Raw genomic sequence first — 21,628 nt, 5'->3', positions numbered from 1 at the left:
CAAAGTCTGCTGGGATGAGGCCACCGTGGGTCAGGCCAGAGGGTGTGGTTGGGGTGTGTGGTTGTGCCTCTCCTTGTTCTGCATCTTGCTCCCCCGCCCGTTCCTTTAGCTGCTTGAGAGAATCATAGCATGGTAGAGTTGGAAGGGATGCCAAGGGTCATCTAGTCCAACCCCCGGCAATGCAAGGATCCTGCCCACAGCCAGCCCCTGGCTGGGCTCCAAACTCCAACCATCTTCTTACCAGCCGGGTGCACAGACCCTTTGCCATTCTGCATGGGGTGGAGAAAGGGGAGAGAGAGACGTTTTGCTCTCTCCCCCTCAGGACATTGATATGAGAGCCACACCATGCAGGAGGGAGGAAGCTTGTTTTCTCCTTCAAGATCATTACCGGGTTTTCTGGGGAGCGTTTTGGACAAGTCAATTTAAGAATTGGGGGTTGGGGGGGTTGTTCCTTAAAAAAGCTCAACAACTTTCGGGGTGTCCTGGTTTTTACTTTATGGCAACCCTATATTACTAAACCCAATAAAAATACCTAAGAGGAAAAGAAAGAAATCCGCAAATAATTATTTTGGGGTGTGTGCTAACTGTGCTTGTTTGGGTGGGTATACTATGGATTCTTGCAATAGGTGTTTTCTTTGTACAGCTTCCCTTTGTGCTTCCCTCTCGTGGATTTAATAAAGAACTAAGGGAAGCGCCCCTTCGCCCTTCTGCTTCTCGGCTCAAAGCGGCCGCAGAGTCGGAGCGAAGGGGCGGCGCGTCAGGCCAGGGCGCCCCCCCCCAACGCGCCCTTTCGCCCCTCCCATTCGGGGGCGGAGCCTCCCCTGCCGCCGGGGAGGGGGCCCCGCGCTTTCAGCCTCCAGATGCTCCTGAGGCGCCGCCGGCGCTGCCACTCCGTCCTCGCTGAGCCGAGCCATGGCGGGGTCCCTGCGGCGAAGCGCCCCGGTGCCCGCCGGCCTCCTGGTGCTCCTGCTGCCCCTGCTGGCGGGGACGGGCGCGCAGAGCGGCGCAGGAGGGGCGCCTTCTCCGGGTAAGCGGGGTGGGGTCCCCGGGGAGGCAGGTGCTGCTCCGCCGCCGCCTCGTCTCCTGGCTGCGCCTGCTGCGCCCCGAGGTGGGAGAAGGGAATGCCTTTTTGAAACCTTGAATGAGAGAGAGGGGCTTGTGGGAATGCACTAGGAAAACAACAGAACACGCGTCGCGGCGCATAGGATTGATGCATGCATTTGCTTTTCTCTGAAGTGCTTCTAAAGACGCCGCCGGCCATCGTGTTGGCGATATTCATAGCAAAGCGATCCCTGCATCGGATGGGCTGGACCCGGGAATCGTAGGTCGAGTTAAATTCATTAAGTCTCCAAGGTGCCTCCAGACACTTGGTTGTTTTTTGGTGCAGACCGCTCTCCTATCCCTCTGGGAAATATGGATGTACAGCAGGCATGTCAAACCTGCGGCCCTCCAGATGTTTTGGCCTACAACTCCCATGATCCCTAGCTAGCAGGACCAGTGGTTGGGGAAGATGGGAGTTGTAGTCCAAAACATCTGGAGGGCCGCAGGTTTGACATGCCTGATGTACAGTATTCCCCTCACTGTGTGTGTGTGTGTGTGTGTGTGTGTGTGTGTATGTGGCGATTTCAGAGCCCGTGGTAATAGTAAAAACGGATAAAGTAACTTTTATGTAAATACTGTACGTATTTCTGTTTTGTGGGAGACACCGTAATCGGTACTGAATGGCCTCATCCTATATTTGTCCACTGGGAAGGAAGCCATCCTGGCTTTCCAAAGGATTGAATCCCAGGTAAGGGCATTTCTCTATATGTCTACGCAGAAGTAAACCGAGTTGAGTTCAAATGGTACTTGCTCCCAGGCTATAGTATGTAGGCTATAGTATGTAGTGGGTTGGCAGCATTCATATCCCTTGGAATTACGACCAAAATGCAGAGATCTTTGTTGGTCCAATTACATCTTTAAAAGCCTTCTGGGTCAATATGCACATAACTGCCGTAAATTGGTTGCTAACTTGTGAGAGGAAAGGAAGAGCATTTTGTACAGTTTCATATCATTCAAGCAAGCCTCATGGGTCATTTTGCTCAGAATTATGATAAACCGCCCTGAGCCCGGTTTTTGACTGGGGAGGGCAGGGTATAAATAAAAAATTATTTATTATTATTATTATTATTAAAGTAGGATTTTAGCAGGGGAGTATGTGATCTCTTTGACTTTCCCCTATCCATAACTGCCCCACCCCACCCCACCCCCCATTTTGGGCAGGGCGCTTGCCCTGCAAAGACTTGTCAATCTGACTTTTCTAGGCTAACTTTTACAGTGGGCTGTCCAGAAAAGATGCAGAAGCCTGTATTTTGGATACTGTTGGATGATGTTGGATACTGGAATTTAAAACTAATAGTTGGAGGTGGTGGTTTTGGTTGGGGATGAGAATCCTGCAGGCATTTAAATGGATACAGGCTTGTGATATGTTTTTTGCTGAATGTTTCCTTGCTTTGGAGAGATTTCTGATGATTTAAGGCTTATTTGAAGGACAATTGAGGGCTTTGAACATTGGTATTGTAACCCTAGGGAGACAATGTGGAAGTGGATTTGCAATTCTGTTCTGCAGAAAAAAACTGATGATGCTGTGGCTACACTTCATTCTGGTTTTTATTCATACATAATCCCTCTTACCTATTTTATCCATGTATGTTCATATATTGAACATTCTCTGCTCTGGTACATATATATGTCCCTTCCTTTACCTCGTTAAACACAATCAAGCAAATTTGTTCTTATAAGCATATCGCTTATCCCTTAGATTTGACATACTTTCTTGCTTCCTTATACACATTTTGTTGCTACTGTTCTGATGCTGCTTCCTATACAGTGGTGCCTCGCTTAACGAATGCCCTGATTAACAAAATTTTCGCTTAACGAAAGGTTTTTTCTAGCGGAGGTTGCCTCGCTAGACGAATTCGTTTTCGTCTAGCGAATTGCGGTTCCCCATAGGAATGCATTGAAATTCAATTAATGTGTTCCTATGGGCAAATTTTTTTAAAAAAAAATTCAATGCATTCCTATGGGATTCGCTAGACGAATGTTTTCGTTATAAGAAAAGACCCGTGGAACGAATTAAATTCGTCTAGCGAGGCACCACTGTATATTTATATGGGGCATGGGAACCTTCTTTAGGAGGTACACAGAATGGATCTCTAAATAACTAAACTTCCAGAAATAAGTAGAACAGAAGTTAGTTTAGAAATGCACAATAAAGCGAAACAAAAATGTATGCATAAATTGAAAGCATTTGGATTACAGTGGAAAGACAGGCTATAGAATCCTGTAGACTCCAGCTTAGTAAAAAAATTGTTTTATTGAATGTATTTGAACTGCCTGGTATTCTTGCCAAGTAGATAGGAAAGACGTTTAATAAATAAAAATAAAAACGAAGTATGCATTTTGAGTCATAATAGCTAAATTGCGGGAATGCAGTATTTAAGCTTCCTTTCTGTGCGGGGTGGTATGAAAATACTGCCTCAAAACGTTTGTTCAGTTTTAACGCTTGGTGTGATCTGAAGAAAAAGTTGAGCATTTTAACATTTTAATTTTAAAAAATGCCAAGCTGGAGACTGAATATTGCAATGGAAGAAATGCAGTGATGCTTCTAGTCAAACTTCTGTTTCATGACATCAGTTACAACTGTAGTATAAATCTGGTGGTTTGTCTTTCTGTTCCATGTGAACCGGGAGAGACAGTAGAACTACACTGGTGCTTAGAGGTGGAGATGGGCTTGATAGAGATGACTTGGCCATTCTATTTCATACTCTGCAGTATTCCAATCTGCAATTTACTAACGTGCTGTATAAGGGGCTGCTCTGGAAGAGGACGTAGAAACTTCCATTGGTCCAAAATGAAGCTGCCATAATCCCTAAATGACTTAATATTTGGAAAAAAAAAAACGCCTTTCCATACAGACTTGACCCTCTTGTGTGTTAAGACCAGCAGATGGGACTTTCTCCTGAATACCTGTGTGTAGGATTTCAACCTAACTCTCTAGCTATGAGGCAACAGGTGGGAGTTTTCTGCTTCCTGCTGAGCTGAGAGGGGCTGAGGTCCTGTGACCTGTTTACTTGGACTTAGGCCCCAATCCCTGTTAATCATGAGTACAACCTCAGCCATAGGTCCCACAGTGCATTGGATTCAATGAACTCCTTTGCATGGTGTTTTCCACTCCAAAAGTGCTGAACATGCTAAATAGAATGTCAATGCCCTAGCATACTAAGTGGTGTGGAGAAGTTACCCAGTACTTTATTTTTTTAAAGAAAATTAAAATTATATTTATCACATTTGGGGACAGGAAGGCTGTTAAAATGAGGTTGCAATCTCAGTATAAGCCCAGATGAACTCAGTAGAATATGCAGTTGTACCTTGGTTCTCAAACTTAATCCGTTCCGGAAGTCCGTTCCAAAACCAAGGCGTGCTTTCCCATAGAAAGTAATGCTTTTAAAAACAACCCCTAAAACAACAATTTAGCATGAATTTAACATGGTATTTTACGAGATCATTGATCCATAAAATGAAAGCAATAAACAATGTGCTGTAGTCACACAATCAATCAGTAGCTGAACTGGGTTCTACACAGTCACAAAAACAAAACAAAAAAGCCGCAAAAACACAAAATAAATAGCAGAAACAGACATCGGTGTAACACTCAAAATGGAAGTGTGGCACTCAAATCGGAAGCGTAACACTCAAAACGGAGCACGTTTGGCTTCCAAAAAAAGTTCACAAAACACTAACTTCTGGGTTTGCAGTGTTTGGGTTCCAAGTTGTTTGAGTACCAAGGCGTTTGAGAACCAAGGGACCACTGGACTAGAACATCACAGAGGACTCTGCTGGAAATTCCATTTGTAAGGAATTGCTTTAATCTAAACGGGCATCGGGTTGGTGTGCTGCAATACTGCAGAACTGCTTCATATATAACTGGCTTTGAAATTCGGTTTACAAACTGTCTGATTAAACCATAAGTGATTATGGTTCTCTACAGATGTTTGTAGATGCTTGAGCAAGAGTATTAAACGTTTTTGAGAAAGGAGATGCACCTGCTACTTTCAAATAGGAATGCTTTTCTCCTGTGGTTTTTCTTTGATTGTCTTATGGTCTGCTTCTAATAATGCAATTTTTAAAGTAGGCTACAGAGAAATTAGAGCAAGAGGAGTGCTTATGTAACTCCCCAAATGAGAATGCTAATATGGATATGTTGGCAATGATCACTGTGAAAGCCAGTGGAGTTGTGTGGCAATACAATTCTGTGTAGCTGGCGCTGGAAAATAGTTGTTTTACAGTACGTACAGTGCAGCTATAACAGATTAATTATGTACCTGCACAAGCCTTGCTGCATTGGAGACTTGATTTTGCAGCTCTCTGCTGTGCCTAATTTGCATATACAGTACATTTACATAAAATGTCAATTTGCATTCACAAACTTCACAAAATAAACTATGTGTGGCTATAATAGGAATACCTTACAGCCATCTTACTTTGCGTACCACAATTCCTTCTTTCTTTTTTCATATTGTCTCCTTTGACCTCTTTGCCCCCATAACAATGGCCTTCTGAGCACAGTGATTAAAACTCAACAGCTTGGTATAAAAATGTTCATATGTATTTATGCATGCCATTTTGGGGTTTAATCCCATGCACTGAATTCCCTATGAATTCAGTGGGACTTACATCTGAGTCAGCATGCACTGGATCAGTCTGTTTACTAAAATTTAGGCATGATTTCAGCACCTCTTAACAGATGGCTGGTGAAATTCCCAAGGGGACCTTTCTAAAGCTTGCCTGTTTGACAGCCGACATCAGCATTATTGCTATGGCCAGTGGCTTTGCCAGACAGCTTGTGGGGCCACAACTTGAATAATTGTTCTTACATTAATGTCTACAAAATGCCAACTGCTTTCCAAATAATTCAGAAGGGAATATTTCTCTGCTCTGTTAAGCTCTTAATCTGAGATTGCTGCTGCACAGAGGGGAAGGAAAGCTATAACAGCCACCAGCATATTGAATAGTATAGGAGGACGATGGGTGAAAGATGCAGTATGTAAGGGTAAATATGGAAACCATGGAAGGGGAGGATGGGAAGTCAACAGATAAAGCAATTTACATTTTATGTTAAAACATGTTAAGATTTTGTGTGTGTGTGTGTGAGAGAGAAAAAAATAATAAGATTTCTTCATTAAAAAAGAACAAGGCATAAATATACAACCCAATTGCATTCCTTGTAATAACCAGGTACAACTTCTATTTCCCACTGGTTCATTGCTAAGCTTGCATGTTGTTGTTGTTGGGAAATTCCATTCCACCTTTAGTGCAGACATGGAACTGTTGCATGTCACATGTCTATTTACATACCAACACAGATTGCTGGGAACTTCCGTTGTGTATAGCTTTTGCTTTCGAGACTCTGAGGAGATGAAGGAAAGACGACATGTTTTCTTTGTCCTGATTTATCTATACAGTGGTACCTCTACTTACGAATTTAAGTCAAATCCCATAGGAATGCATTGGGAGAAAAAATTCATAAGTCGAAGCAACCCTATCTAAAAATCCGTAAATAGAAAAAATCCTATCTAAACCGCATCCAAGATGGCGGATGGAGCTCCATTCGTAAGTAGAAACATTCGTAAGTAGAGTTATTCGTAAGTAGAGGTTCCACTGTATATATAAAAATGTAAAGGGTCCATGTTTGGGACTTTCCACTTTTCTCGGAAACCGCTGTACCGATTGTGTTCAAATTTGGACACAGCGTCCAGTACCAATACGCGAGTGCCAACATAACCTTAGATTCCACACCTTTGGCAGGTAAAAACAGAATTTTCTCCAAAACCAAAACAAAACATAGCGCCCTCCACTGGACAACAAAGGAACAGATGCCATATCCTTTTGCAGCTAGAAAACCTTCACCCCCTATTGGCGGCTACACTGGTACTGCAGCCATAAAACCTTCCCTCTCTACAGCACCTTGGCTCGCTTTTACAGACTAGGCTGAACTAGGCTGAATGGAGGTGGGTGGGTGTTGGGGGAGGAGGGGACGGAATAGGTCATGGGTCGGGACAGGGTGGGGGGGAATCACAGGGATGAGCCGGGGGTGGGGTGCAGAGTTCCCCAAAAAATAGACCAGTGGCAATTGTATTTCATTCAGCAGAGCTTTACTGCTACTGAAGGCAGATGAGCATAATGGTCACAAATCCAATACATTCAGGATTGGCACAGTCCATAAACAATCCAGTTGCAGCACTTACCAAAACTTATAAACTTATAACAAGACTAAACCATAACACTAAGCATGCTATGTACAGAGGACCACACCAGAAGGAAGAGGGATAGAAAGAAAAAGGAAGACCCGTGCTCCTTCTGGCCTATGTCTATAGTCAGCATGACCTTAACAGAAAGAGATAAGAGAAGCAGCTTAAGTCAGCTGTATGTAGCTTCTCTGAACCCAAACATCATGAAGCTTCTTTCACACAGAGAAGCTTTCAGAAGCTTCCAGAAACCTATTGAATGAATTTGAATAGGAAAGATCTCTACACATTAGATCAATACTTTCTGTACCAAGAAATGTAAACCGACATGACTATCATGCCCATTTTACCTTACTTGTCATAAGTCAAATTTGAAAAAGAGCATAAATTGTTGCTTCTTTCTCCCTCCTGTACAGACAATTCCCCATTTACCCGGGTTGTGTTCCTTGTCATCGGATGTGTCAGTGGAGCGGGTGTAAGCCTACCCCATTCCACCCCTTTCCAGGGCCAAAAACAGCGTGCACGTCCGTGGTCGCGTGCCATTCAAGCACGTGCAAAATGGTTGCCACCTGTATACAAAATAGGGGAATTGTAATGCTTGTGTTCTCTCTTTTCCATCTGTACAGGTACGTCTGAACCTTCCTTTATTGCTAAAAGCGAAGACCGTCTGTTTAAATACTTATTTGAAGATTATGAAAGATGGGTTCGCCCAGTAGAGCGTCTGAACGACACAATTAAAGTGAAGTTTGGCCTTGCAATTTCCCAGTTAGTGGACGTGGTAGGTTGGAAATTTCTGCTGTTTGCTCTTTAAACAGGCATGGTAGCGTAAAGTGGGTTGCTTGTCAGAAACACATAGTCTGAACAGCATCCCAGGCATTTTCCCAGAGCCTCTTCTCCCAATAAAGAGGATGCCATACCTCCACACAGGGTGTTGGGGTTGCAGAAGTTGTACGTGTGTTATTGGTCACTTGCTGTTGAGGGGATAGGAGGAAGGAACCATGCATTCATATGCTATCTGTTCACACAGGCCTGGTTTGCATGTTATAAAAAGCCAGAGTTTGCTTAAAGCATAGTTTAATCCAGGGCCATCTTAAGCATGTCGGGTGCCCTGGCGCCGTGGTGCGGAGATCGCTCCGGCGCCCCCGCCCCGTTTCTTGCTGCGGCTGGTGGGCGGGCGCTGCGTGGCTGCCGCGCAGCGCCCCCTGGCAACCCAGCCCCCTGGCGCCCCCGCGCCCCCGCGCCCCCCCCAGCCTTCCCCTAGAGCCAGCCCTGGTTTAATCGTGAATATGCCTTTTCCCTATTGTGTCCTCTTGTAGCTCATACAAGCCATACTATGCCTTGTTGTGTTGTCTAAATCCAGTCAAATAAACAATGAGCTGTAAGCTATAAATAAACCAGCATTCATTCTCAGGTTATTTCTGACTTACCGCTTGGTAAGCCTGGGTTTGGAAGACATGTCAAGCAATTGTATGGTTTGTTTGAGGTACACAGGGAGGAGAAGTTGTGCAGGAGCCTGTGCAGCAAGTGAGAGCATTGGTCACAATCCAGCCATGGTTTAAGAGGAACTTGCTTATTCTGTCAGGCATCTGAGGCCCTTTGTGTACACATACCATATTCCCCCCCTATTTTGGGGGACTCCAAATTAAGAAAACACCCCTCAGCACTTCCCAGGTGTAAGACGAGCCCCAATTTTAAACCTATTTTTTGGTTTTAAAAACCTAGTCTTATACATGGAAAAATATGATAAGTGGGAGAGTTCTGGCACCTCTTTTAAAAAAGAAAAAGAAAAATAGCACTGTATGAGATGATTCTCTCAAACAATTATCTTCGAAGGAACTGCTAATTGATTTCTTGTAGCTGCCAGACTTTCTTTTGCACAAAAATTGAATAACTTAAATGATATGTCTCCTGAGTTGTGGTATAAAAACTTACTGAACCTCACAACTGCTGAAAAGGTAGCCCATGAGCTTCATGTGATGCAAGGGTAAAAACCAGTAGAACAATTGGGACTTTTATCTTGTGTTTCAAACAATGACCTGCATGACTTGTTACCTGCACCTAAAAAAGAAATCCTGTCTTAAATAATATATTAGTTTAATAAACCTATGTAGAATTGTACTTACCATTATTATGTAAGCATCTCTCTGATGACTTTCCATACTCTTGTGTTGAAAAATTACAAAAAGGTTTCAAAAAGAAAGTAAAAACTTTACAGCCAATAATAAATAGATTAAAGTTCCTACATTGCCCCAAAGCAACCACAACATAGTGTTAGTCTGGGGCATTTTGGGAAATTCAGGTGTATAAAAATGGAGCCTGCCCTGATGAGAGCTGTAGAATATATGCCATATGTTATTGACCACTGTCTGGAAGTGAGAAAAGTGTACTGTCATTCATATAAAATGCTTTCCCCCCCCCAATAGGATGAGAAAAATCAACTGATGACAACAAATGTTTGGATGAAGCAGGTGAGTAGTATATTAGGAAAAAGTTTGGACTGTAACCATAATGTTGGGTGGGATGTTGATCTATACCGTTCAGTTGTGACTGAGGTGTATTATTCAGTGTAAACTCAAATAACCAAGTTGCTACAGCGGTGATGAAATCCTATGCACACTATTCTGGGAATAAATCTCATTGAATTCACTGGTGCTTATTTCTGAATAGACTTGTATATAATTGCACTGTAAAGTAAATAAATTAGTTTATCAATTAATACTATCTTTACTCCCTTTGTAGGAATGGATTGATGTAAAACTGAAGTGGGACCCTAAAGACTATGCTGGAATAACATCTATCCGTGTCCCTTCAGATTCCATATGGATCCCAGATATTGTTTTGTATGACAAGTATGCATTTAATGTTTTTTAACACAGTTATTACTATTCCAGAAATTAAGGAGAGAAGTAATTTGAATAAGTTGTATTTTGAGATTTCTAGAGTTGAGAGCATCTTTTTTCTGAAATGATATATTTGGCACGATAGCATGGCATTTATGCAGCGTTTTCAAAGGAGAGTAATAGTTTCAAAACATGAGATATATTATTATGTGTGCTGGAGAGATGTATATTCTGCAGTTATGTGTGCTGTGTGGTGAAAGAGACATTCCACAGACCACTACTTGAGTGATTGCCATCTCACTAAATGGCAGCCTCATGGTCTTCATTAGATAAAATAAGTAAAAAGTAAAAGGGACCCCTAACCATTCATTTTGTAAGAGCAAAAGTGGAGTTATAAGAGATAGTGAAATGCAAGCAGAACAGTAGTTACTACAGGTGTAAGCTGATGAAGGAGTGACTCCTTGAAATAGGAGGTGTCCTCAGAAAGTTTTGGAGCTCAGCTTTCCTCTATGTGCTGGAGATGCTGCCACATACAAACTGAAGAACTTTGCATGCCCCCTTAAGCAGCCATGGCATAATGGTGCCCTCCAATGTAGTCTCAGGATGGAGCAGGCCGCTTAGATTCCTAGAACTAACTCTTACATGAATTTGCAGGAAAGAATAAAATACCTTTATTATGGATCTTGACATTCATAACCTTCAGCATAACTGGGTGTAAATCAATTAAATATTTTACAAACAAACAAAGAAGGGGTGAAATCGTTCTTCAAACAAATCTCTAGCTTGCAGAAAGCCTGTTTAGCACACCAGTTTTAATACAGCAAATTTCGGAGAAAAATGGGCTTTAACAAACATGGACCTTCTACATTTTTATATACTGTATATATAGATTCCTTCTTTGCAGTCTGAATGTGTATGGGTTCTTAAGCTAGAGTTTTGGGTGACTCCCTGTCTCCATTCCCCAATTGCCCACATCAAAGGGTATTTCTTCTGCCTTTCCCATCAGTTCTCTTCCGAGCACAATAGCAACGGCTTCAAGGTAACGATTGTCTTGCTAGTAGATTGCAAGTGTGCATTGCTTGTTGTTTTCAAGCAAAATACAAAAACCCATTTATTTTAATCTCATTCTGCACTGGGTGCTACTGTTAAGAGTCACATCAACATCTGAAAATAACCAAGTAAAATGTTGAGGAAAATAACTTCATCGTTACATTTTAAAATAACTTTTCATTGAATATTTTTTCAGTGCAGATGGTCGTTTCGAAGGAACATCCACAAAAACCGTAGTGAAACACGATGGCACAATTGCTTGGACTCCTCCAGCAAATTACAAAAGCTCCTGCACCATAGACGTCACTTACTTTCCATTTGACCGCCAGAACTGCTCCATGAAGTTTGGATCCTGGACATATGATGGCTCACAAGTTGACATAATTCTAGTGGATGATGAAGTAGACAAGAGAGATTTCTTTGATAATGGAGAATGGGAAATAGTAATGGCAACAGGGATCAGAGGGAACAGAACTGATGGCTGTTGCTGGTATCCATTTATTACCTACTCATTTATAATTAGACGCTTGCCTCTCTTTTATACACTCTTCCTTATCATTCCCTGCATAGGGTTGTCATTCTTAACCGTCCTTGTCTTTTACCTTCCGTCTTATGAAGGTGAGAAAATTTCTTTGTGCACATCTGTCCTGGTTTCCTTAACTGTATTTCTGCTTGTCATTGAAGAAATCATACCGTCCTCTTCCAAAGTTATACCTCTTATCGGCGAGTACTTGGTATTCACGATGATATTTGTTACATTATCCATTGTAATAACTGTCTTTGCTATTAACGTTCATCATCGGTCCTCGTCTACGCATGACGCCATGGCACCTTGGGTCCGCAAGATCTTCCTTCACAAACTTCCAAAGCTGCTTTGTATGAGAAGCCATGTCGACAGGTATTTCACTCAGGAGGGGGATGCCAGCAATGCGGATGGTTCTGAGGCATCTCGGATTACCTTGGAAGCTGCCCTCAATTCTATCCGATATATTACAAGGCACATTGTCAAGGAGAACGAAGTACGTGAGGTGTGTGTATTAGTTAACATGGCAGTCAACTGTTGAGGCTGGCGGTCTGGAACAGGAGCATGTGCAGCTGTGGAGTTAATCATGAATAAAATCCTTGCCTGCTCATTTCAAATATATCTTGCACTGTAGATATCTCATAATTTCAGACACCATGATCTCTAATAGAAGTAACAAGGCAACTTTTGCATGAGAATAATTTCAAAGGTGAAAATAATGATATAATGCAGAAAAATCTATTTAAAATGTTATGCCTTTGTGGTGGAACAAATAGGCCCCCTGCCCCATTTTTAATTTTAAATCCATTCCCCATTTTAAATCATATGTGGCTATTCCTTAGGAACCACCATTTCATTGTGATATAAAGGGAGCCACAATAAGTTATGTTTGGGGCAATTTAATTTTGCATCTAGCCCAATAAGAGAGACAGTAGGGTTTGTGCCATTATTATTACTCTTTAGTTGTAGTGTGTGTACAAATATTCTGGATTTTATTTAAGAAAAGGTACTGATTTTTCTTTCTCTTCTCTCTAGGTTGTTGAAGACTGGAAATTTATAGCTCAGGTGCTTGATCGTGTGTTCTTATGGACGTTCCTTCTGGTTTCGATTATTGGATCGCTGGCTCTATTTATTCCTGTAATCCATAAATGGGCAAACATAATAGTACCAGTCCATATTGGAAACACCAACAAATAAGTGTGTGATGAGGACAAAATTGTACCAATCTTTCTAGAAATATTAATCTTAGAGGTAAAATAGTAGTGAAATTATCTGGCACATTTTAATCTACAGTTCTGAAATCTTGGAAGGTGTGGGTTGAAGTTCATGCTTATATTTAAGCATGGACCTCTTAGGACAGCTGCATTTTTCCCCCTTAAGTGTTAGTTCATTGCTTTCCTATTAGAGCTCACTGGTATGCCATTGCTGCCTTGATGTGCCCTAAAACTACCTGTGGAATAAGTGAGGGGCAATGTAGAGTAAAAAGGACACTCCAAATGTAAATACTAACAATAATCACTTTTAAGACCTGCTTTTAAGACCACCTGCCAGCATTGGAAGGCTACTTCATCAGAGGTGAACAAGATCCAACTGCTCAGCCCAAGAAGATTTTGGAGGGAGCTGCTGCCAGGTGTATCACCAGGGAAGAACAAGGCAAGGAGAGGAAATTCTCTCTGAACAATCCTGACCCCACCCCATATGGGTGCCATGTTATATTCCGCTCCTGTATTGTGTTTTGTAAGCCCCATTGATAGGGGTAGGATATATGAATAATGCAAAACATTTTAAGCCTTAGTAATCCCCTACTAAGGTGGCGCTGTGGGTTAAACCACAGAGCCTAGGGCTTGCTGATCAGAAGGTCAGTGGTTCGAATCCCCACGACGGGGTGAGCTCCCGTTGCTCGGTCCCAGCTCCTGCCAACCTAGCAGTTTGAAAGCACGTCAAAGTGCAAGTAGATAAATAGGTACGGCTCCAAGATGGCATTTCCATGTGCTGCTCTGGTTCACCAGAAGCGGCTTTGTCATGCTGGCCACATGACCTGGAAGCTGTACGCTGGCTGCCTTGGCCAATAACGCGAGAGGAGCGCCACAACCCCAGAGTTGGTCATGACTGGACCGAATGGTCAGGGGTCCCTTTAATCCCATACAAGGCTCTGGTAAGACAGGACACTATTATAATCCTCAAATGGGGGCTGAGAGTGGGTGGCTTAAAGTAATCTAGTGAGTTTGTGATCTGAAACCGGCCTGTTCATAGCTCATATTCTTAGCCACAATATGTATTTACTGTGGTTTAGTGATTTCACCTAGCTCCATCATTCCTTTCTGTTGGCCTTGTGATCCTTTATCTGTCAGATCTCTGTGAGGGATTCCCTGTTTCCCACCCCTCACTGCTTTAACAACAGAGGCTCTCCCTGTGCTTCTCTACAAACAGGAGAAAAACCTCCATTGTCCAGATTGGACTTGTCTCCAGGGTACCTCAGGGCTCTGCGTTCGAAACCTATTGCCACCAGTGGGGTCTCCCTCCCATGGATCCCTACTGCTGCTACAATTTGCCTCTCCCTTAGGCAACCATGTGGCTCCCTTGGCTTCACTAACCAGCCCTTTGTATGACAGGAGAAAAACCCAAGTTTCCTCTTCTACAGGAAAGCTTTGTTCTCGCCTCTTAGTCACACCTCTGAAGGTACTGAGACACTGCCGAGTCAGTGAATGTTTAAGCACATTTAACTTTATTATTTAACTTGAAAACATGGATTTCTCTGGTTCTTAAAAGTGCATATCTTCTTTTCATATAATACAGACTTGTTAATACATCTCCTGCATCTTGATAATAACAGTTATATCCTTTCTTCTTCCCATCCACCCAAACCTAACCCACTGCTCCCTCTCTAACCCTCCACTCCCCACTGCCAACCCCCAACTGCCTTTCAAGGGTTGTTCCTCCTCCATTTAGAATGCCCTCTAGCTCCGCCTCCCAGGGAACACCTGCCTATCATGGGAGTGATAGGTTAACCCATGGTGAACCGGAATCATCACCAGGCACTATTCCGCCACAGTCTCCATATTCTCTAGCTAATATTCTCTAGAGTCTATTCTAATGTCCACTGCTTGTTTGGACACATAGCACAACACAGCAGGGTCCCAAGATGTAAGCCTAGGAAACCTTCATACCCTGAAGAGCCAAAGGAATTTATTTTGCAACAGATTCTGAATATGAAATGGGGTTGGGGGGATGCTAGCATATATTTACTTTTGTCTAAGTATTTGGGAGAGGGGATGGGTGGAGAAGAGAATGAAACACAAGAGCCACAAGGTCTCAATCTGATTTAGTGTGAGGCTGCAGTTATTTTCAGTTCTACAACACACATGGAAATGTTCAAGTAAACAAGTTAATGTTTCATCAGTAGATTGCCTTAGAAGACTGGGAAATATTGGGCTACCTAACAAAATGCATTTCTTCCCTCAGTCTCAATTTTTAATACTTTTTGGGGAGCTGTAGACTTGGGTGTGGAAAATGAATATATTTCTGCAATCATGAGGTGTTTTTTTTAATTACAGAAGATGACTTAGAAACATAAGTTGTAGAGTTGGAAGGGACCCCATGGGTCATCTAGTCCAACCCCCTGCAATGCAGGTATCTTAGCTAAAGACTTATCTGTGATATGGTGGCAAACAAGTTATTTTCCTACAGGCATGGACACACTCCACTGTTCTTATGGAGAAAAACATGTTGTATAAACGGGTCTTAAATTTAACATACTAACAAATATCAAATACTGAAATTAAAAAGTCTCTGGACATTTGCATGTTATGTAAAAAAAGACTTTAATGCTGTTTAGAAGCACTTTAGAGATATGGTACAAAGTAGGAAAACCATATCAACCATGGGCCGCAGTATGTTAAAAATTCATATTTGTGTTTGGCATAAGATAGTGGTCATTGATGGTTTTGTCTTCTGAGCAGAGGAGGATTATTAAAGTATCTGGATGAGTCCAGTTTTTAAAGTGTTTTTTAAAAGAATTTGTCAGCTATGCTAATGAACTTTGGGAGAAATATTACACTAATGATAATAAACTAAATATTGCATTTGGTACTCATTAGTAACATCTGAGGGATGCGGGTGGCGCTGTGGTCTAAACCACAGAGCCTAGGGCTTGCCAATCGGAAGGTCAGAAGTTCGAATCCTCGTGACGGGGTGAGCTCCTGTTGCTGGGTCCCAGCTCCTGCCAACCTAGCAGTTCGAAAGCACGTCAAAGTGCAAGTACTGTAGATAAATAGGTACTGCTCCGGCGGGAAGGTAAACAGCTTTTCCGTGCGCTGCTCTGGTCTTGCCAGAAGCAGCTTAGTCAGGCTGGCCACATGACCCGGAAGCTGTCTGCGGACAAACGCCGGCGCCCTTGGCCAGTAAAGCGAGATGAGTGCCGCAAACCCAGATTCGTCTGCGACTGGACTTAACGGTCCGGGGTTTTAGTAACATCTGAAACATGTTTATATCTGACTTAAATTCTCTGTTGTATAATACATTTTTACTATGCAATGAAGGGTTAATTAAGCATTCTTAATTTATAAAGAACCCTACACAGCATATGTTTTTATACACTCTCATTCCTTTGTCACCCTTTGCTTCTCTCATAGTAATTTGTTTGCTTTTTGTGTAAACAGTTGACATTATTTGTTCTTAGCAGGGAAGTCATTTCATGTTGCAGAGGGACGCAGGTGGCACTGTGGTCTAAACTGCTGAGCCTCTTGGGCTTGCTGATCGGAAGGTCAGCGGTTCGAATCCACACAACAGGTGAGCTCCCATTGCTCTGTCCCAGCTTCTGCCAACCTAGCAGTTCAAAAGCATACCAGTACAAGTAGATAAATAGGTACTACTGCGGTGGGAAGATAAACAGCGTTTCTGTGCGCTCTGGCTTCAGTCACGGTGTCCCGTTGCGCCAGAAGCGGTTTAGTCATGCTGGCCACATGACCCCAGCTCCCTTGGTCTGAAGCGAGATGAGCACCACACCCCATAGTCACCTTTGACTGGACTTAACTGTCCAGGGGTCCTTTATCTTTTATCTATTTTACCATTTCATGTTCATTTTCATTTCATGCTCAGCCTCTCTGAGTCAGGAAGTTCAAAGCTGCACCCAGCTTTCATATTGTTTATTCTGTTTTCAACAGGTTGGGCACTGCTTTCCTTTGGGGTGAAGACAGAGGAAAAAGTAGATGTTGAGCAGTTCCACCCAGTAGCCTTTATCCCTCTTCTCCACGCAGAGGGCCTTCCACTTGCTTCTTGTTCCTCTTGCTTTGAAAGTAGCCAAAGAAACCTTCCAAAATTATTTTTAACTTCTCTTGCAAGTCTGAGCTCATTCTAAGCCAGGCATCCCCAAACTTGGCCCTCCAGATGTTTTGGGATTACAACTCCCATCATCCCTAGCTAACAGGACCAGTGGCCAGGGATAATGGGCATTGTAGTCCCAAAACATATGGAGGGCTGAGTTTGGGGATGTCCGTTCTAAGCTTCAGTCCACCTGACCTCTCTGCAAGATCTTCCTTCACAAAATCTGGGATTTCAAAAGAATGGCTTTGAAAGACCCTGAGTATTTTCATTATTGGTGAATGAAGTTTATTTTATAATATATGAAGCATAATGTACATGCCATGAGTCTATTCCATCTGTTCGCTTGACAACACTGTATCCAGTGGCGAATTACATTCCGTTAGAGGCGCTCCAAAGCAAGCCAGGGGGACACATTCCCAGTCTTGGTTCCACTGGCGATTCCCATAGGTGGCTTGGATCAGAAGGTCCTTTGCAGTTGGGATGACATCTATAGCTACTTTTTGCCAATACCCATCAAAACAGTTCTCTGCTCTGTGCAGATAGTCCAAACCCTACCTGCAAACTGCAGATCTATTCCCTCTAATACCAACCATTACTAAACTTGAGACTTGTGCCGACTTCCACTTGTCCTATGTCTAGAAACATGCGTTCGAGCAGTTTTGCATTTGCCCTGCTGCTTTCACCTGGGAAATTTGTGAAAAACCAAACTACTGTATCTTCTTCTTTTTCCAGTTCAGCAGCAAAGCATAAATGTTTTCCCAGGGAAAAGCAAGGCAAACAGAGATGTGGAAGAGGTCTTGCTGTGTCTGCAACGTTTTAGGTCTGAGGTGATGGAAAAGCCTTTCAGGTGCTAGCTGACTAATCCGCCATCTTGCCTAAACATAATCCCTCTTTGCACACATCTTATGCTACGTAGCAGGATTTGTTGCTGTGATTTGCCAGATGAATGTAAAAATAGCAACAGCTAAGAACAGGGGAATTGCCTTGTTCCATCTTGTACAGCTAGGCATCCCCGTGAAGCTCATAGGCAAGGCATCATGGAGATGGCTGCCCCCTGTTCTGGTCAGCAAAGGTATGCTGCCCCTGAATAGTAAGACCTTCATTTTATCAATGGCTAATAGCCACTGAAGAAGAAGAGAAGAAGAGTTTGGATTTGATATCCCGCTTTATCACTACCCTAAGGAGTCTCCAAGCGGCTAACATTCTCCTTTCCCTTCCCCCCCTACAACAAACACTCTGTGAGGTGAGTGGGGCTGAGAGACTTCAAAGAAGTGTGGCTAGCACAAGGTCACCCAGCAGCTGCATGTGGAGGAGCGGAGACTCGAACCCAGTTCCCCAGATTAGGAGTCTACCGCTCTTAACCACTACACCACACTGGCTCTCCTCTGGGTGTCCTCAGTTTGCTTGACGTGGCTATTTTCATTTTGCAATGCCTGAACTCAATGGTGTGGGAGTAAGAAAAGCAAGTCCATCTGAAAGTGCACATAGGTTTGTCATCGATAACCAATGACCTCTTTTCTGATGAGTCCCTCTAAGGAAGAGAGTAACTTCCTTTCCCTGACACTTCAATGGCTAAAGAGCTTGTTTCTAGGCCCAAGCGAAAGTCGGCTGCATAACTCATGTCATTCATGGCTTGCCATGTTCTAATTCAGGGGTAGGCAACCCAAGGCCCGGGGGCCGGATGCGGCCCAATCGCCTTCTAAAACAGACCCGCGGACGGTCCGGGAATCAGTGTGTTTTTACATGAGTAGAATGTGTGCTTTTATTTAAAATGCATCTCTGGGTTATTTGTGGGGCATAGGAATTCATTCATATATTTTTCCCCAAAATATAGTCCAGCCCACCACATGGTCTGAGGGACAGTGGACCGGCCCACGGCTGAAAAAGGTTGCTGACCCCTGTTTTAATTGGTCAAGTGACCTGAAGTTGTGAATGCCTGACTTGGGAAATAAAAGGAGTTTCGGTACGTTTAAAAATAAACAAACAAGATAGGTGCAATCCATTTGCTTTTCCTCATTTGCTGGAGAGCTCAGAAGTCACAGGGACTATATCTTAGTGAATGACTTCCGCCTTGTAGGACTTCATGTCCTGTCCTGTGTTTCAAGTTCTGGTTGATCCTGTCACAAGATATGCAGTGAAGAAAGGCAGCTGCCTGGTGTTTTACTCTTTTTATTGGCTTCCCTATAGATGTGTGTATCATACCTTATGGCCAGGACTTCCATAAATTAGCTGTGTGTTACTTGAAGAAATCCTTCCTTTTTGAGTTGAGGAATTGATTTCATAGTCACCTAGTATCCCAGTGAATTTAGAGAGGAGGACTTCACTTTTGACACACCACCAATGATATGGCTAGAGTTGTTGCAGTGATCCACATTGTTAAGCTATTGCAATATTTTTGGTTGGCTTAGGGCAGTAGAACACACTTTTTCCACTTGTGTAAGAGCATTACTTTGAGGCTCTTTACACCCACTCATTAGAACCCTCTTACTCATATGTATTGAAATTTCATTTTCTTCTAGGAATGAAAATAAGAAGAAAACTGGCAGTCTTCCTAGAAATTAAAATTCTCCAGTCTTTTACAGTACTTCGTAACAGTGTTACACAAATCATTAGTGTTTTTACATTTAAATGGAAGGTGGCTGAATCTAGCCTCCTGGGTAGGTGGCACCAGCTCCCAAACTCTCTTTTTCATCTTACTGGAACATTAACTTAGGCTCCTGAGGGCTGTGCAGCGTGCAAAAAAAGGAAAGCACAAAACGTATAGATGATTTATCATTGGCCTTCCCCCAAAATTTTCCATACCGAGGAATAAACCAAAATAATTTCCCCTTTCCCCCTTTACTTTTACAAACTGTGCTTACTCTGAGCCGTTCATTCAAATGGTCTAGGTACAACATTAGACCCTCCCCCGACTATGCAGCTTGGCTTGCTTTTTTGAGTCCTCTGGAATGATTTTATCTGTACAGCTTGAGGCACATTTCCATTCAGTTTTGAGTCAGATGGGCCTGCGGCATGGGCGTAGCCAAGGGGGGGCAGGGAGGGACAGCTGTTCCCCCAAATAAATAAAAATTAATAGCTAACTGAGATTCTGCCCCCCCCCCCAACAAAAGGCCTACACCCATGGCCTGAAGGACATGTTAAATTGTACAGTACAGTGGTACCTCGGTTTACAAACACAATTGGTTCCGGAAGTCTGTATTTAACCTGAAGCGAACTGAACCTGAAGCGAACTTTCCCATTGAAAGTAATGGAAAGTGAATTAATCCGTTCCAGACGGGTCCGCGGAGTACTTAAACTGAAAATACTCAAAACGAGGCGTACTTAAACTGAGGTATGACTGTACAGTATATGAAAAAGGGTGGGATCTTTTGTTCCAGTTACTATTTTATACAATATTCTGAACAGTAGCTATGTTCTGAATAGCCGCCTGTTTTGAGTTTTGTTTTGTTTGCTAGAAACTAGTGATTTCGTTGTAATTCTTCCACAAAATGCTGGGATATACAAATATTTGCCTTTTCTTTCTGTTCTGTTTAGAGCCACTGTTCTCACTAATTACCACTGCATTTGCTGCTAGTGAGCCACTGAGTGCAATTCATTGTGTTAGTAGTAGCATGCAATGCCCTAAATGGCTTGGTGCCCAAGGCCCTGAGGTAGTGCTTCTCTCAGTATCAACCATCTCTAGACCTGCCATCAGCAGGGGAAGCCTCGTTGGTGCCACTGCCTCTGGCTTCCAGTTGGCACTGACGCATGACAGAGCCTTTTTGGTGGTGGTACCCTAGTTTGTGGAATGCCATTTCTGGAATATTTTTTTAAAACAATCCTGTGTTATCCAGGCATTTGATGATTAATACATACTGTCCATAGCAACTGTGAAAAAATTGTGAGGGTATGCAATTGCTTTTAAATTCAAAGTGCTGGTTTTGACCTATAAAGCCTTAAACTGCTCAGGAACGCAATACATCAAGCACTGCCTCTTTTCATATGAACCTACCCGAACCCTGATATCATCTTCTGAGGCCTTCCTTCACGTCCCTCTTCCTTGAGAGGTGAGTAGGGTGGCAACATGAGAACAGGGCCTTCTCTACATTGGCTCCCCGTCTGTGGAATACTCTCCCCAGGGAAGATCGCCTGGCGCCTTCATTATACACCTTTAGGTGTCAGGCAAAAACGTTCCTTTTTAACCAGACCTTTGGTTGACCTGATCAACATCCTATACCAGGGGTCCCCAGACTTACCCGCCTTCGGGCCGGTGCCCGCCGCGCCGATCGTGCGGAGGAGTGCGCGCCAGTGCGCATGCGCACACCCATTTACTGGCGCGGTGGCGCGCTTCCAGGCCGAAAAAATCGCCGAAAATTGTTTGTGTGCATGCGTATGGGCCTCCCCCGACCCGGAAGTGCACTGGAAATGACCTCTTCTGGGTCGGGAGAGGCCCATACGCATGCACAGAAACGATTTTCGGCAATTTTTTTCAGATCTGGAAGTGCGCCGCCGCACAGCGCGCCGCAAGAGCAGGCGGCGGGGGTCGTCGCGGGCTGGATTGGGAGGCCAATTGGGCCGCATCCGGCCCGGGGCTGTAGTCTGGGAACCCCTGTCCTATACCCTTTTGA

At 43.3% G+C, this 21,628-nt stretch overlaps 1 protein-coding gene across 4 annotated transcripts; it reads left to right on the top strand.

Moving 5' to 3' along the window:
• Positions 1–798: 798 nt before the first annotated feature.
• On the top strand, positions 799–20,121 carry CHRNA5 (cholinergic receptor nicotinic alpha 5 subunit). Of its 4 annotated transcripts, none has more exons than XM_060279092.2 (6): positions 799–1,027; positions 7,913–8,064; positions 9,710–9,754; positions 10,026–10,135; positions 11,373–12,204; positions 12,735–20,121. In XM_060279092.2, the coding sequence occupies exons 1-6, from the start codon at positions 913–915 to the stop codon at positions 12,894–12,896; spliced, it is 1,416 nt and encodes a 471-aa protein (XP_060135075.1). In that variant the 5' UTR covers positions 799–912; the 3' UTR covers positions 12,897–20,121. The 4 variants fall into 4 exon arrangements, with proteins under 4 accessions (XP_060135075.1, XP_088513409.1, XP_060135076.1 ...); XM_088657283.1 differs by having other exon boundaries at positions 830–1,027; positions 11,373–12,074; XM_060279093.2 differs by having other exon boundaries at positions 830–1,027; positions 11,373–12,195.
• Positions 20,122–21,628: the final 1,507 nt, after the last annotated feature.

The sequence above is a fragment of the Zootoca vivipara genome, chromosome Z1 (assembly GCF_965207765.1).
Source record: "Zootoca vivipara chromosome Z1, rZooViv2.hap1.1, whole genome shotgun sequence".
Classification (NCBI taxonomy): domain Eukaryota; kingdom Metazoa; phylum Chordata; class Lepidosauria; order Squamata; family Lacertidae; genus Zootoca; species Zootoca vivipara.
This window is presented reverse-complemented; position numbering and strand designations above follow the sequence as displayed.